The 16,605-nt window shown below is 54.9% G+C and overlaps 2 protein-coding genes across 3 annotated transcripts; one reads left to right on the forward strand and one right to left on the reverse strand.

The window, feature by feature from the left end:
• Positions 1-2,492: 2,492 nt before the first annotated feature.
• spata18 (spermatogenesis associated 18) lies at positions 2,493-10,321 on the reverse strand. Of its 2 annotated transcripts, XM_018733059.2 has the most exons (12): positions 10,151-10,321; positions 9,085-9,190; positions 8,680-8,795; positions 8,374-8,492; positions 7,523-7,618; positions 7,219-7,353; positions 6,647-6,881; positions 6,384-6,542; positions 6,099-6,274; positions 5,654-5,777; positions 5,117-5,182; positions 2,493-4,363 (listed from the first exon to the last, which is right to left on the reverse strand). In XM_018733059.2, the coding sequence occupies exons 1-12, from the start codon at positions 10,235-10,237 to the stop codon at positions 4,307-4,309; spliced, it is 1,476 nt and encodes a 491-aa protein (XP_018588575.1). In that variant the 5' UTR covers positions 10,238-10,321; the 3' UTR covers positions 2,493-4,306. The 2 variants fall into 2 exon arrangements, with proteins under 2 accessions (XP_018588575.1, XP_018588576.1); XM_018733060.2 differs by lacking the exon at positions 9,085-9,190 and having other exon boundaries at positions 10,151-10,219.
• An 804-nt stretch (positions 10,322-11,125) lies between these two features.
• Positions 11,126-16,526, forward strand: sgcb (sarcoglycan, beta (dystrophin-associated glycoprotein)). The gene is made up of 6 exons (XM_018733113.2): positions 11,126-11,157; positions 11,548-11,757; positions 12,400-12,585; positions 13,955-14,146; positions 14,553-14,684; positions 14,857-16,526. The coding sequence occupies exons 1-6, from the start codon at positions 11,143-11,145 to the stop codon at positions 15,061-15,063; spliced, it is 942 nt and encodes a 313-aa protein (XP_018588629.1). The 5' UTR covers positions 11,126-11,142; the 3' UTR covers positions 15,064-16,526.
• Positions 16,527-16,605: the final 79 nt, after the last annotated feature.

A 16,605-nucleotide genomic window follows, 5' to 3' on the forward strand; every position in this document is an offset into this window, starting at 1 on the left:
GTGGCGGATCCACCCAGCCCCCAGGTGCGGGCGGCCTGAGTTTGGCTCATATCCCACTAAAAGTTCTAATACTGTATATGAGTGTAGCGGGGTGTGTTTCAAGGTGAGCTTCCGTCCCAGTGTCCACCTCCGTGATGATTTCCTCCTTTCCCCAAGGTGGCGATAAAGTACGTGTCCAAAGAAGAGTCGCGGGTACTGGACGTGGTGAGTACTTCCTCGCAGGAAGCGGAGCCGTTGTGCACCGCAGACCCAGCTAAGGCTGAGTTTGAATGGCTCCGTTACTATGCTGAAATGAGCCGGGGGGGGGGGGGGGGACCACCTTTGGATCCGTCGCATGTCGCTTTCCTCCAAAGCGACTTACGCCGTTCACGTACCTACAGTTATTTACTAATTTATACACCTGGGTGACTTTACTAGAGTAATTGAGGGTAAGCACCTCGCTCAAGGGTACTGCGGTTGGGGGCGGGATTTGACCCTGCGACTTTCGGGTCCCCTCCCTCCACAGTCTGTCTGCAAGGAGCCCCTCCCATTGGAAGTGGCCATAATGATGCACGTGAACCGCCCTCCGGTCAGCCCTCACATCCTGAACGCGGTCGAGTGCTTCGAGCTGCCCGCAGACTTCGCCCTGGTCATGGAGAGACCCGACACCTTCCAGGAAGTGCTCGAGTTCTGCGAAGGCCGAGGCCAGCTGAGGGAGGACCGGCTGCGCACGGTGATGTTGCAGGTGATAAAGGCCCTCAGGCACTGCCAGGACCGGGGAGTGCTGTACGGGGTCCTGGACTTCCGGAACGTGCTCATCCGGCCCGACACGCTGGCCGTTAAGCTCATCGTCTACGGCTGCAGGCGTCTCGACGAGGACAAAGACTTTGCAGGTGAGCGAGCCTTCCTGTCCTCTCCGCCTCCTCGCCGTCCAGCTTCTTTACGCTGCCGTCTCGGGAAAAGTGAAGGACGGGGCTGAGCTGAACTGAGCTGAACTGAGCTGAATGTCTCGCAGGGAAGGAGCTGCACCTCCCGCCCGAGGTCTTCCTGCGGAACGAGTACCTGCCGACCGCAGCCACGGTCTGGTCGTTCGGCGTGACCCTGTACGCGCTGGCGTTCGGACAGCCGCCCTTCAGCAAAATCGGCGACATCATCACGTGGAACCTGGCCGTGCTGCCAGGGGTCTCGGACGGTGAGGCGCCGCAGGTGTCCTGAGAGGAGTTTCCCCTTCGCGTTGGGCCTCAGCTCCTGTCGCTCCTCGTGGAACTCCCTCTGCTCACTTTCCGCAGAATGTCTCTCCCTGATGACGTGGTGCCTGCGGCCAAAAGCGACGAACCGTCCGACCCTGGAACAGATCGAGCTCCATCCCTGGTTCCGCTGCAGCTGCCGAAGCCGCCGCCGCCTCGGTCTGCAGGACGTTCGCTCTTCCTCCCTCAGAGGGGTCTCGGAGGGGGCAGCCGAGGCGGAGATGTACGAAAACCAGCTGTGAGGCACCTTCATGATCCCCACATCCGCGCCCCACATGACCCGCGGGCCACTAGGTTTGTTCTTCCATGAGCCATAATTGTCCTTTTGCAGGTAAGACCCTTCCAGTCTTACTGTATTACAGCACGAATATTGGAGGTGTTAACACACTATTATTACAGTAATGTTGTACTACGGGATTACTGCTTAGTTCACGTCTCTTTACGTAAATAACATTTCTCTTCAACAAGATGACTCAAGGAGGACAAAGTGGAAACAATAAAATATTTCCTTTCGACTGTCAGCAGGATGTCCCCTCTTATACCTTCTTAAAGCTTATTAACATCTGTAAACCACAGCTTAATTAAAAAAAGTACCATGGTAAAAACAGCAGTGCCCTTGTAACAGACTATAATAAAGGACAGAGGTAAAAGCACAACTTATCAACAAGCTCGTGCAACGAGCAACACGGCCCGTAAATACAGTGGAAGGGAGCGTCGGCTTCGAGGAGTGGCCAGGAAGGGGATGCTGCAAGAAATTCGGGCAAATTGCTTCTCTTCCCGTCCTTAGAAGGTGTGCGACCACAGGGAGGGTTCGAAATAAACCAAACGGTAAACGAAACAGACCTTTATATTATATTAGAAATAATGACAGGATATAACTCGTCGTGGAAAGATGTGCGTCGGCCCCCCCGGACCACCACGGCGAATAAGATGTGCGTGGCAGGGAGGAACGAGGTGCGACGTCGAGGAGAGACCTGCAGCCGTACCGTTCGCTGGAGCGAGGAGGGGGTTCGAGGAGCAGCGTCACATGGAGGGATCAGCAGCAAACGGGAGGTAATGGCACGAAGTCCGGACACGAGCACAAGTCCAGCAGTTTGTTCCGCTCTCCCTCAGGTTACACTCTTTACCACGAAAGTACCCCTCTCTTATGCACCGTTCTGAATCCCACCTTAACAGAAGCTCAAATGTTCGCATCAACACCAGGATGTTATTTCAGTTTCTGTCATTATTCTCGTTTCTCGTCCTTCTGGTACAGATGAGCTCCTCGCTTCTTATTGCTGTGGTTCCCAGTCCGGGTTCGTTGGCGTCGCCCTCTAAACGTCCACTTTGTATTTCAGCTCAACTCGTAAACGATTAGAGCTTCATCTGGACTGTTAACGGGGCGAATGAGCCCAGACGCACCCTAGTCCGAAGCGCCCGTCGTTGCGGACCGCCTCTGGGCGGTAAAGTAGGAAATGTAAATGTGCAACGAGGAAACGTGACGCGGAGTCAAACCGATGAGCGCGGACGGGGACAGCAGAGCCCCGTTACTAGGAGCAGTACTGCCAGCGACCACCGGAGGCGCCACTCTGGGCCTCTAAGCCGAACCAGTTCACGTGTCGACCGCTTGAGTACCAGCTCTTAGAAAGGAGAAGAGCCCCAGCGTTGTGCGTTCGTGACCCAGGAGGAGATGGGCCGCCCCTGGTACCTGACCCCCCGAGAAGAGCGCTCTATAAACACAAATCGAGGTAAGGAGTGGCCACCGCTGCGACCGCCACACGGGGCCAGAGCTGCTGGTATCTTCTCATCTCGCATCTTGCACGGATATCTTCTCTTCCTCGTCCTGTTCCCAATGCAGAGCACAGCGTTCCTGTGCGTCGTCCTCCCCCTGTCCCATTTCTCCACATCTCCAAGTGTGGCCATCCTCCCCAGTCCCTCACTACGCTCCCACAAACCCCTCCCTGCTCACGCTCAGGTCCTCACCCTGCTTTGCATTTCTTCATTTAGCCGACGCTTTTCTCCAAAGCTACTTGCAGTGTTAACTGCCTTATGATTATTTACTCAGTTATACTCCTGGGTAAAAACCTGCCTGCCTATGGGTACAACAAGAGGTGGGATTTGGAACCTCTGAGTCCAAAGAGAGAAGCTTTAGCCACTACACTACGTGCGTTACGTGACACTCTGTTGTACATCCCTTTCCAGAAAATCGAAATGAGTAGATGCAAAAACGCAGAAGTCTTTCTCCCAGGAGAGTGAAGGAAGCACTGCTCTGGAGGTCCCGCAGAGCGACTTTATTATGACACCAGGAGAATTACAAAGCGCCAATGTGCGTTCAGAAACAATAATCGATGTTTAGCACCAAGAGGTTAAAAAAAACACCTCATTAAAATGTAATAATGAGGACACAGGACCTGCAGGACAACAGACAATTGTTTTTTCTGACGACATCAGAGATACGTTCGAACTGGCGTTTCGCTGCCGACTTCATTCCACCGCAGTTACGTTCACCACAAATGTTCTGCAACACGAGCAAATGACCCGAAAGCACATAATCCAGCGAACGCAGATGGTACCACATCATCGGTGGTTGGAACAGACACTGAACTACAGATGCCGTTGTTTTCAAAGCGTGGAGATCTTATGCAAATTAACCACACGAGCTGTGACGACTGGACAGCTCATTTATTAGCTATGCTGAGTTGTATTTCCATTTGAACTACCTTTATTTTTCCAGTTTTCCATTATGTCCATCACAATTTCTTCATTTTTCTATTCTATCACTACTTCAATTTCACTGATATGCTGTGAAAAGTACCAGTTACACTGCAGTTTTACGCTGGATGATGTCACCCCTACCAGGTCCCTAGAGTCCATCCCATCACTCCTACCCACCAAGCCATGGAGGACACTGTAAACTCAAAGGTCTTCTGTTCAGTGTAAGACACAAACAAGTCAGAAAGTGAGAGTAAAACACTGACACCACATGGAATTCTCACAGTTCTGCATGAAGTTTTTCCGGTTCTTCACATTTATGTCAAGCTGCGGAGGTCACCATGAAGGCTGTAGAAGGTTTGGAGTGATGACTGGTCAGGAGTCATGGTTTACAGGCGGCTGACTGACAGGCGTTCTGGTGATGGGCTTCGACTGCGGTTGGCACCCTTTAAAACAGTACCAGAGTAAGAAGGGGCAAGGGTACATCAAGAGTACCAGAGTAAGAAGGGGTAAGGGTAGGTCGAGAGTACCAGAGTAAGAAGGGGTAAGGGTAGGTCGAGAGTACCAGAGTAAGAAGGGGTAAGGTCGAGAGTACCAGAGTAAGGGTAGGTCGAGAGTACCATAGTAAAAAGCGGTAAGGGTAGGTCGAGAGTACCAGAGTAAGGGTAGGTCAAGAGTACCATAGTAAGAATGGGTAATGGTAGGTCAAGAGTACCATAGTAAGAATGGGTAATGGTAGGTCAAGAGTATCATAGTAAGAAGGGGTAAGGGTAGGTCAAGAGTACCAGAGTAAGAAGGGGTAAGGGTAAGTCAAGAGTACCAGAGTAAGAAGGGGCAAGGGTAGGTCAAGAGTACCAGAGTAAGAAGGAGTAAGGGTAGGTCGAGAGTACCATAGTAAGAAGCGGTAAGGGTAGGTCGAGAGTACCATAGTAAGAAGCGGTAAGGGTAGGTCGAGAGTACCAGAGTAAGAAGGGGTAAGGGTAGGTCAAGAGTACCATAGTAAGAAGGTAAGGGTAGGTTAAGCGTACCATTGTAAGAAGGGGTAAGGGTAGGTCGAGAGTACCAGAGTAAGAAGGGGTAAGAGTACGTCAAGAGTACCAGAGTAAGAAGGGGCAAAGGCTAGTAAGGGCCCCCTCCAACACACTGCAGAAGGACTGGGTTCCACGACTCCTCGACAGGGAGTCTTCACAGTAACTTACCAGGGTACGCGTGGGACTTCCGGAGCTGGAACGCACAGGGCTGGAGCTCCGGCTTCGGCTTCGCCACTGCAGCACACAACAGCACCGCGGTTTGCCACTTTGTACCACAAGTACCACAATGTGTACCATCTGTAGCACACAGCCTGCTGGCTCCTCAACTTATGGACACAATGGGGACTAAAGGTATAAAATACTTTGTAACACTTTTCACGCTGGTGTTTCGTTACCTTTGAGCTTCGTTCAAATTAAAACTACTTTCCATTCGTACCACAAGTATTTACAGCGTTGCACCTTGTTTCTGTACCACACTCAGGAACACTGGACACAAGCTGTGGACGCTGTGGGGACGAGCTACATTAAGGTGGTGCCACACTCCTCTCTCGTTCGGGTACTCTACTCAGAAGACCCTATGCGCCATTGTCCAGTTTACCACGTCATTTTTGTACAGTTTCATGCACAATGTTGCGCACCGAAGGTGTTACACTTTACGCCTCACTAATGCAACATTTCACAGCGGTAAAGCGCCGGACACTGTACCAGAGCGCCCCTCCTGGTGATGACCTCGCCCTTCATGATGACAGTGTCGCCCTCCATGAGCGCCGGCCACACGTGGACCGCCACCAGGGGCGCCGTGAACTCCGAGTCGTAGCTGCGCCGGTACCTGGAAAGGGGTTTGCTGTTAAGGGCCTCTCAGAAAGGAGCTTTTTTACCCGAAATCTATCTCAGTGCACGAGCGCTTCATACCGCCTCATTTCATTCATATATTCAGCCTCCGAACACGGAGGAATGTGGTGACGTGGTACAGCGACGCCTACTGGTGGTGAGGAGCATAACAGTCGGAGGAGTTCTGCTTATTGGTCTCTTTTGGTTTTCATTGCATAACATATTCTGTGTGGGCTTCCTATTACCACTGAAGTGTGTGTGTGTGTGTGTGTGTGTGTGTGTGTGTGTGTGTGTGTGTGTGTGTGTGTGTGGCACTGACTTGCTCTCACTGTACAGCTCCCCGTCGCTGCTGAAGGCCAGTTCCAGCTGGGGGTCCAGTGTCTGCATGGCAAAGGCCACCCGGCACGCCTCCCGGATGAAGTCACTGATGAGGACAAAGTCCACCTCCGCTGGGAACGAGATCTTGGGGTTCACATTCATGGCACCGATCACCTCCTAGGGGACGCAACACCACCGACCAATCACATTTCAGCCTCTCACCTCATTAGCACAAGTGACCAATGGCACTTCGCCATGCGGCAGCCGAGGGAGCGCGGTCACTCACGTGGACGCTGGCCTGAACGTCGTAGAGGTCCAGGTTGCGGACAATGTAGTCCATCACCGCGTCCTCCAGGCTCTCGGGATCCAGGTGCGAGCTGGACAGGGTCTTTCGAACTCGCAGCCTGAACTGCCGGAACGCCAGCTTGGCCACCTGGAATGCCTCCTGAGACGGGGGACGGACGAGGGACGCTCACGCAGCGGGCAAGAACCAACGCCGACTGCCGGTCCAACACGTGGGCCTCAAACACGTACGCGAGAGAGTCTCACCACAGTGGCGATGAAGAGGATCCTCTGGACCATCTCCTGGTCGTCGACGTAGCGCCGCAGAAGGCTCTGCGCTCCCAGGCGGTCGACGGCGTACAGGTCACTAAAGCGCGACACGAGCCGGGCGTGGCGGGACGAGGCGGTGAGCCGGGCGCGCGACGGAGACTCGTTCCGCAGACGGGGACTGGACGAGCGGCTGCGTCGCACCAGGGGGCTGGGGGAGCGACTCCTCATCAGCCTGGACATGGGGTGCGGGGGGTCATTTCCATAGACCGACTCTTTTTTTAACCATGGTGATGCAGAGCGCTGAACAAAGTTTAGGGTGTAATGCAGAGACACCACACACACACACACACACACACACACACACACACACACACACACACACAAAACAGAGAACAGTAACAGTTAACTATGAGATTATCTGATTGGCAGGAGAAGAAAAAACTCCCAACCGTGCAGAACAATAAATCCTTGGGGAAATAAAGTACCAGTGGCTGGACCACCCCTCCTGGTCAAACAGTGTGGGACCTGAGTGTGGAGGTAACTATGGCAACAGAGAACCTGGTGCTCACCTGTCCTGCAGCAGGGACTTCTCCGCGGTCAGGAAGGACACCTCCTCCTTCAGCAAGCACACCTGCCTCTCGAAGTCTTCCAGCAGGTCCAGCTTGCGCTTGTAGAGGTCGGCCTGGTCGCACGCTGCCCTCAGCCTGTCGCGCGCGAGCACGGACGGACGGACGGATGGACGCGCGCGCACGCGCGCACACACACACACACACACACACACACACACACACACACACACACACACACACACACACAGTTCATCTCCAGAAGGGGACACTGTGCTTGCTGAACAGGAGCAGGACAGACACTCACTCTGCTCTCAGCTGCAGGATCTCGTCCTCAGTGGCCAGAAGGGTTGTGGTCGACTTGTTCCTGGTGTCGTCCAGCTCCTTCTGAGCTGCAGCGAGTCTGAAACCAAAAGCTCATTTGTGAGCTGAAGATTGAAGGACAGATTGAGAGGTGGAGACACGGTGACACATGTGGACCTCAAGTGACTCTCAGAGCACCACTCATCGGTGCCATACATACACGCATGTGCGTGCAAGTCAGTGCCACGCGCACACACGCACGCACGCACACACACACACACACACACGCAACTATAAAGTAAAACAGAACTCAAGAAATATCCATTTAACATTAATAAATATACAAGGGCTGAACCAGCAGCAGTGAGAGTTGGAATTATCAAACAGTAGACAGTACTGACATGTACCTAGATAACAATGGGTAACATACCTGGGCAATAGAGTAACGTGCATAGGTAATGAGATAATATACCTAGGAGATGGGGTAAGGTTCCTAAGTAACGAGGTAATGTACTGTAGGTGTAGATCAGGGTGACCAATAGGGGGCACCAGTGATGGCTGTGCCCCCCATCTCACAGTGAGTGTGACTGTGTGTGAACGTGAGCTGTGGACGCCCAAATGGAGTGCGACCAAGAGCCACGTACACACACTGCGTGAATGTGTGTGTGTGTGTGTGTGAGTGTGTGTGAGAGAGCGAAGGAAACAATGTCCTTCCTCGCTGCGCCTCGAGCTCAGCGCCACTCCGATGTGCCGCATGTTTGTGGCAACTCCGTCACGCTCCTGGCTGCCGGAGTGACCTTACTATACGTGTGGAGCCCAGCAGGGTCGTGTGGGGTCGCGGCGCAGCTCACTGACTCCTGCTTGACGGAGTCCAGCTGCAGACGTGTGGAGCATAGCTGGCTCTCCATCTTCTGGAGGTCGCTCTCGTGCGAGACGGAGAGATCCCGGATCTTCTTCTCCTTCTCCATGGCCTCCTGAGGGACACACGGCTCACATTTACCGGGGTCACGTCCATCCTCAGGCTCTTCACGTGGCCTGGAGAACGAGCTGCACCGGGACACTGGAGCAGTTCTGATAAGCGTGACGAGTCCTACTTTGTCGGATCTTTTCCAAAGGGGACGCGCGCGCACACACAGAGACGAGGGATGCAGGTGGCCTTACCTGGATTAGGTTCAAGCTGGTGTCCGTGGTGATGCTCGAGCTCGCCATGGTGAAGCAGGTCCCCAGCCAGGGCAGGAGGCGGGATTTGAGGGTATCCACTCCTGCGTAGTGCCCCCCTGCAGTGAGGACGGTGCAGTGAGCACAACTGAGGCGTGGGCGGAGCTCTCAGTGACACCTCATGAATATTCAAAGCGGAAGATGGCGTTAGAGAAGCGACGAGAGAGAAGATGGAGCATCTTTGGGGAACCCCCCACTAGCAGGAAGCTTGGAGAAGCTCACTAGAGGAAGCCAAGCAGAGAGGAAGACCTGGAGGAGGGCATCGAGCCACACTACAGGAAGTTCTCGAACGCAGACAGGCAGGAAAGAGGAAGCAGAGGGACCCTGGCCCCGCCCCCCGGAGCCCACCTTCTTGGGCCGTGAGGTTGAGGATGGCGAAGAGCTGCCCTTGAACCTTAGAGGTCAGTTCCACGAGCTCACAGCAGCGGCTCAGGTTCTGGTCACAGGACATCACCTGAGGTGGAGCGGAGTCCGGTCACACGGGACCCACGTACGGTCAAGCCACGTTCGGCCGCACTGCGGCACACAAAGGCGGCGGCGCTCATGGTGAACTCGCGTCACCGCTGCGGTTATGAGGCGGTTATGGAGGTGGGATTCGAACCGACAACCTTCGGACGCAGCCGCCCCGAGAACGACGGGGGATGATTAGAACAGGGCATGGAAAATGTGGGCCGCTGCGGCTACAGCTGAAACACATCAGCCAAATTAATAAATGCACCTTTTTCCTCCTTTACATTAAAATGTAGCAGTGTAAACATGACCTTGTGTGACCCCAATGGACCCCTTGCTTTTGACGAGGGGGGGGGGGAATTAAAAAAAACGAACACACCAAGATCAAAGAGTACTGAACGTGTCATCGTTCCTCTGAACTGTAACCAATAAAGTCAAGTCTCGCGAGAGGGAACAGTACCAGTCCGGATCAATATTTCACTCCGAAGTGCACCATGTTCTTCTCGCGGGGACATGTTGAGGACAGGAGGACAGCAGGACAGCAGGACAGCAGCCCGCTGGCGAGTTTCCAGGGTGGGCCGTGAACCCATTTAGGGGGCGTGGAGACACGACACTCCATTTACCCGGGAGACAAAGAACGGCGTCGCCGTTGTCATGACAACTGGCGTCATTAGTAACCAAACTTCGCCGGAAATCAGTGCGACAACAAGTGAACTTTACTGCTACATTACAAAGGAGGAAGGGAGAAAGACACGGAGTTGGACCGCAGCGGCGCTCACTGCGCGCCACCACGAGGAAACTTTGCGCTTCTGGAAACGGGAGCAGAGCCGAGGCGAGGGAGCTCAGACTCAGAGCGCGCGCGCGTGTCCCCCGTCTGTGTGCTATGTGGACAAGGTGCATGTCCTGGGTGTCCTGGGTGTCCTGGGTGTCCTCTCCCGCCGCTCTGGGACCCGGGTTCACTTACGCGGTAGTCCCGGTACCAGGAGTCCAGCTTGTCCTGCAGGACCCGGAACATGGAGCTGTGGACAAGGCGCCGGAGAGTCTCAGCCATGTCTGGTCCGCAGAGCCCTGGAGCGCTCCCGATGCTCGGCGGCGCGCTCTAATCCGCGGGAGCGCGCTCCGCTCTTATAGCGCTGCCGCCCATGCGGACCTGTGACGTCGGTCGTCTCGGGTTCCAGGGACACCAAGGGGCGGGAGAGGGGGGGGTTGGGGTCTCGTAGGACGGTGCCAGGGGAGGAGGGAGGCTTTTTACACTCGAGTCCTACAGGGAACATTTGATTTACACTGCACTTTCACACTGTTTTTTACACCCGGCTCGCGAATAAACAAATGCGCGGGTGTCACTGTAGCGAAGACTGAGAGAGCTGGACACACGTGACGTGTGTGTGACGGGGTGTGACATCAGCGTTGGGACACAAGTGACATAAGTGACACCCGTTCGCTCCTCATTCAGCAGTGACGTCATGTGACCACTGTCATTATTTACTGCGCCAGAATAAGAGCAAAGGGAGAAAGCGCCCCCCACGCCCCCCCCGCTGTCCATGTTCTCCATGTTGTCCACAGTCAGTCACCCGCTTATTATAGCCGCTCTTTTTCGGGAGCGCTCGTGACGATGCCGCGTCACGTGGTCGCGCGGAGGAGTCGGACCGAACCACCCGTGGGGTCCGGAAACGACACGCGCGACGCGGCGTATCGCGAATCTCGAGAAGCCGCGCGACGGCGTGGGCTTCGCTGCGGTCCGATCGCGCTCTGCACGCGCTGCTGGTGGTGATCGATCACCGATCCGTGACGCCGCGGTGCTCTCGAGACGCTCGTGGTCCAGCGCGGTGGTCTCGCCCACCGCCTGTTGTGCGCCGTGAGCCGTCGAGGCACCGAGAAGGAGAAGGAGGAGAAGAAGGGGAAGGAGGAGGAGGAGGAGGAACAACAGGGAGGAGGAAGAGGAGCAGCAGCAGCAGCATGGCGTCCGAGCAGGTCCGTCCGTCAAAACACACACACACACGGAAACATCTCCCGTCCTAAACCGACAGCTCTGACTGAGCGCCGCGTCTCGTGGGCGTTTCGTGCTCTGCATTCTAGATCATCATCGTGATCACAGCGATGTCACTTGGCCCGCAGAGTCCCTAACACACACTGTCCACGGCACTCTAACACTGTAACACTGTAACACTGCTGTATATAGTATAGCGCTGTAACTCCGTAGGAGTGTGACACTTGAAACGCTGCCCACGCCACGGTGCCACAGTGTGTCTCGCTACAGTGTTACTCTGCTACATACATAGTGTCACGCTCTCACGGTGTTGCAGCGCTATACGGCGTGCTGGCGGCAGTGTGTAAGCGCTCCCCTTCCCTTGTGCCCCGAAGGAGAGCTCCAACGGCCCCGTGAAACGCTCCGTGCGGGAAAAGGCCATCGAGCGACGCGCCGCCAACAAGGAGCACAACAGCAACTTCAAGGCGGGCTACGTCCCCATCGAGGAGGAGCGTCTGCACAAGACGGGTCTGCGGGGCCGCAAGGGCAACGCGGCCGTGTGCGTCATCGTGCTGCTCTTCCTGCTGGCGCTCGTCAACCTCGTCGTGAGTATCCGTCGGGCAGCGCGGCGCTTAGAGACGTGGACAGGAGAGGCGTCCCCGACAGGAGGCCCGTGCCGCGGTTGTGGGCTCACAAAGGGTCCGGTGAGACATTTTTCAGGATTCGCCCGTTTTCCCGACGGCCCGAGGGGTCGGTGTGTCCCGGAAGGGCGTCGACTCAAATTCGACGGCTGCGGGAACGACCTCGTTGACCTTTTGGCTCCGCTCCTCACTTTGGATCAAAGAGATTTTCAAGCAGTCGGTAATACGCACGCACGCACGCATCATCTGAACCGCTTGTCCCATACGGGGTCACGGGGAACCGGAGCCTACCCGGTAACACAGGGCGTAAGGCCGGAGGGGGAGGGGACGCACCCGGGACGGGACGCCAGTCCGTCACAAGGCACCCCAAGCGGGACTCGAACCCCAGGCCCACCGGAGAGCAGGACCCGGTCCAACCCGCTGCGCCACCGCACCCCCTTAGTCAGTAATAATAATGTAAAAATAATTGACCGAAGGCCTCAACTCGTGTTCCTTCCCACAAAGCTGTGTTTCCAGCTGGTGCACAGAATTCTTCCACTTCGGTTACTGCGCTGTGCTTCAATTAACCCCTCCCCCCCATGTGTGTGTCTAACTGCCCCCCCCAAGATCACCCTGGTCATCTGGACGGTGATCCGCATCGGACCCAACGGCTGCGACAGCATGGAGTTCCACGAGAGCGGTTTGCTGCGCTTCAAGCAGAAGGCCGACATGGGCGTCGTTCACCCGCTGCACAAGAGCACGGTGGGCGGCCGCAAGAACGAGGACCTCGTCGTCACCGGCAACAACAACCCGGTGAGCCGGGGGACGCCGGAGAGCGGTTCTGTGCCTTGGGGTCGTCGTCATGAATGATTACGGATACGCGTGTAATGAGTTACACGCGCTCGTGCAAAGGAGGCGTCCGAACAGGTACCTTTCGAGGTAAACTGTGCGCCGTACCGCTGTGCTGTAGAGCGAAGTGCATTTCCACTTGTCGCCACTAGTGGCAGCAAAACGCACTCGGAATGGAAACGCGGTGCTGCCATTTGTAGGGGGGCAGCATATTTCACACACACACACACACACACACACACACACACACACATTTTCAGAACCGCTCGTCCCATACGGGGTCGCAGGGAACCGGAGCCTAACCCGACAACACGGGGCGTAAGGCCGGAGGGGGAGGGGACACACCCAGGACGGGACGGGACGCCAGTCCGTCGCAAGGCACCCCAAGCGGGACTCGAACCCCAGACCCACCGGAGAGCAGGACCCGGTCAAACACACCGCACCCCCCCCCCCAGCATATTTCGCTCAGCATATTTTACTGTGGCTGTATCTGAGACTTTTACAGGAACTACCCAGCGAATAAAAAATGTGCCTCTGTTATTACGCATCTCAGAAAACTTTGAAATAATGCAAAGTGTCCAGATGTTGACACATGTTGCACAGGCCTATGAGATGAAAAGGTCCCACCCTCACCGCACACCGACATACAGTCGGCTTTAAGGTCCAACGCTTTGTCCTCCTCATGTTCTCCCTCCACTGTTTCATTGTCCTGCGTCGTGCTCCCGCCGTGCACGAGGAACACGGCACCGTCTCAGAGACGCGTGTGTAAAGTACAGCGCAACGCAACGCAACGCAGCCCAACACGCCGAACAGAAACCTGTGGTCGTTTCTCATCTTTTATTCCTTCTCATTTTAAAATACATTTGAATGTTTCCTCGGTGCCCCGTCCTCGGCGCTGCCCGTCTCACCCCACGTTTCCAGGCCAGGGGGAAAGTGACACCCTGCACTGCATTGCCACTTGATCAGAGCGGAATAAATAAAGTTCCGAATTCATTGTAGCGTCATGTGACTTTTAAGAGACCCAAACTGCTGAATAAATCTGTTATGAGTGTTTTATTGATCGTAACGCAGTGGTTGGACTTACAAACCATCTGAGTGACACACAGACTTCTGGTCCCAATTGTGCTTGTGAATCGAGCTCCAGGTCCACATGTGTAGGAACAGCTTTCGTTCTAGAAGAATCCGGAGTCCTCTGCTGCGTCCGTGATCGTTTCGGGAGGGGCTGCTGTGTAACTACCGAGCTTTTTGTACAGAACAAAGGGGCCACAGTGTGTGTGTGTGTGTGTCTCTCACACTGTGTGTTTGTGTCTCCCTGTGTCCATCTGGCCTGCAGGTGGTCTTCCAGCAGGGCTCCACAAAGCTGAGTGTGGAGAAGGAGAAGACCTCCATCACCAGTGATCTGGGGGTGTCCTTCACAGATCCCCGAACCCAGAACACCTTCTTCAGCACCGACTACGAGAATCACGAGTTCCACCTGCCCAAGGGTGTCAAAGTGCTGAATGTTCAGAAGGCTTCCACCGAGAGGGTGTGTAACTCAGACGCGCGTCCCACGCTGGACCGCAACCCATCCCACATCGTGTGTCCATCCTTCACCCATCATCCACTCATCCTCTACCTTTCCCACCTGTGTACCTGTAAGCCCACCTTTTGCAGATGTCCATCCAGCACTAAGCTACTACCACAAACTCATACAGTCATCTCAAGAATCTTCCAAAATCTCCCCCCAATGTCCAAACCGTGACGTCTTTTGGCCTCTTTATCCCACGACCGGTTGAGCATCAGTGACCGCCGAGGGCCTGAGCCCCCCCGTGGAATTCGCCCTCCTTGCACTTATTTAGAAAGACCGTTCTTCGTCCGCGATGCCAACTGCTGCTCGGCACGCTGACCAGGCGCGAAGAACTGGTCCGGCTTCCCTCTGTCTTTGTGTCCAGATCACGAGCAACGCCTCCTCGGACCTGACCATCAAAGGGGACGGCAAAGCCATCATTCGGGGGAACGAAGGCGTCTTCATCATGGGCAAGACCGTGGAGTTCAGGATGGGTGGAGACATCGAGCTCCGGGCTGTGAGTATGGCCCGTGGCCCACTTGCCCGGTCGTCGTTCGGTCGCCGAACTTGGTTGTTCTCCATGAGTCCGTGGTCCCGACCGGTCCCGGCTGAGACCGCCGTGTCCTCGGCGCTCCTCGCCGCTCCTCGCAGCTCCTCACCGCTCCCTTGTTCTCGTGTCGCCCCCCCAGGAGAACAGCATAGTCCTGAACGGCTCGGTGATGGTGAACTCGTCACGCATCCCCAGCTCGAGCGCGGGGGGCCAGCTGCTCTTCGACGAGGGTCTCGAGCGCTACAAGCTGTGCATGTGTGCGGACGGGACGCTCTTCCGGGTCCAGGTCAAGTACCAGAACATGGGCTGTCAGACGTCGGACAACCCGTGCGGCACGGCCCACTGAGCCCCCCGGCGGGAGGGGGGGGGGACGACGACTGCGGAGCTCCTAGAGACGCCCCTGCTCGTGAAGCCCGTGGCGTCCCCGTGTCCCCATGGCTGTGGACATCCCACGATCTGTGTGTCACTCTCTATGCATACGTACCTGTGTGTCACTCTCTGTGCGCTGGCTCCTTGTGCTACAAACGGTTCAGAACATTCAAGGGTAATTTCTCCACTTAGTTTATTTCTAATTGTGTTTTTTCTTCACTTAAATATTTCCTGAAATATTTCTGCTTCTGTGGAGCAGCTCAAAAATGTGTCCAGCAGACAGGTGGCAGTAAAGGGGCGGTACGGCGGGTAACGCTGCTGTCTCGGTGCCTGGGTGGTGCGACAGGACGTGGGTTCGATCCCCGCTCGCTTTGCGTGGGTTTCCTCCCACACTTGAGAGGCATGCTGGTCAGGTTCCCCCATTGTGTGTGTGTTCCGCTGATGTGTGGATGAGTGACCCCTTGTAAGTAGGGTATCTAGCAGTGTAAGTCACCGCGGTGAATAAGGTGTGTGGGCTGATGGTAACACTACATGGAGTTCGTTGGAAGTCCCTTTGGAGAAAAGCGTCTGATAAATAAATAAATAAATGTAAAGAGGAGTAAAGGGCAGTAAAAATCAGTGTGTGGAACCGCCTTTGTTCAACTCCCTTCCACGGTGTTTGCGCCTCCTGAGTGTCAGTGATCAGTGACACTGAATACCTCTTTTTTTCTTTTAATTTTCAGTCATTTTAAATTAGTTAAATTAACATCAGTTTCCAGAAGTCAAGATATCGAGACAAAAGTCCAACAGAGTATTTTACCACATATTTTACCTGTAGCCTTGATTTTTTTTGCAGGATATAAATGAAGGGAAGTTTGTATTAATAACATTTATTGATTGTGACTGGAGTGACGAACAGGCTGCTGTTCTCAGCTGTGTGTGAGCTGAGGAGCCTGTGTGTGTGTGTGTGTGTGTGTGTGTGTGTGTGTGTGTTCTGGTCCTGTAGCACCCCCCCCCCCGTGAATGACAGGCCCTCAAAGGGGTGGGGCTTCAACTGCATAACCATGGCAACATGGTTTCCCCCGCCCCCTTGTAAGCTGAAGCAGTTCAAACCTGTTGAAGGACTCAGTTTTACTGCAGTTAATTGTCCCAGCATGCACTCTGTTTTCAGTGTGACAGAGCAACGTGTGGAGAAAGAGTGTGTTGCCATGGTGATGCTAGTAGCTTGTTTTGCTTCGAACTGCACCGAACGTGAAGTTTTCACTGACGCCCATTTGTGTTCTTCCTTTGGCGGGAGCGCTTGCGGTCGCCACGAAAGGCCCGGGGCGGTTGGCCGAGAGGACCCGCGTTCGACTCGCCCGCCCGTCGTGGTCCCTGCGGTCCGGTCCTCGTGAACGCCTTCTCCTTCTCCGTTTGCGTTCGTGAAAGATTTGATCAATAAAGTGCTGTGTTTGAATTGCAGCGGGTGGAGTTGTGTGTGTTTGCGTCAAGTGGAGAGTTTTACTGCGAGCAGATTTTCTTACAGCGTGTGTGTGTGTGT

The sequence above is a fragment of the Scleropages formosus genome, chromosome 9 (assembly GCF_900964775.1).
Source record: "Scleropages formosus chromosome 9, fSclFor1.1, whole genome shotgun sequence".
Lineage (NCBI taxonomy): Eukaryota > Metazoa > Chordata > Actinopteri > Osteoglossiformes > Osteoglossidae > Scleropages > Scleropages formosus.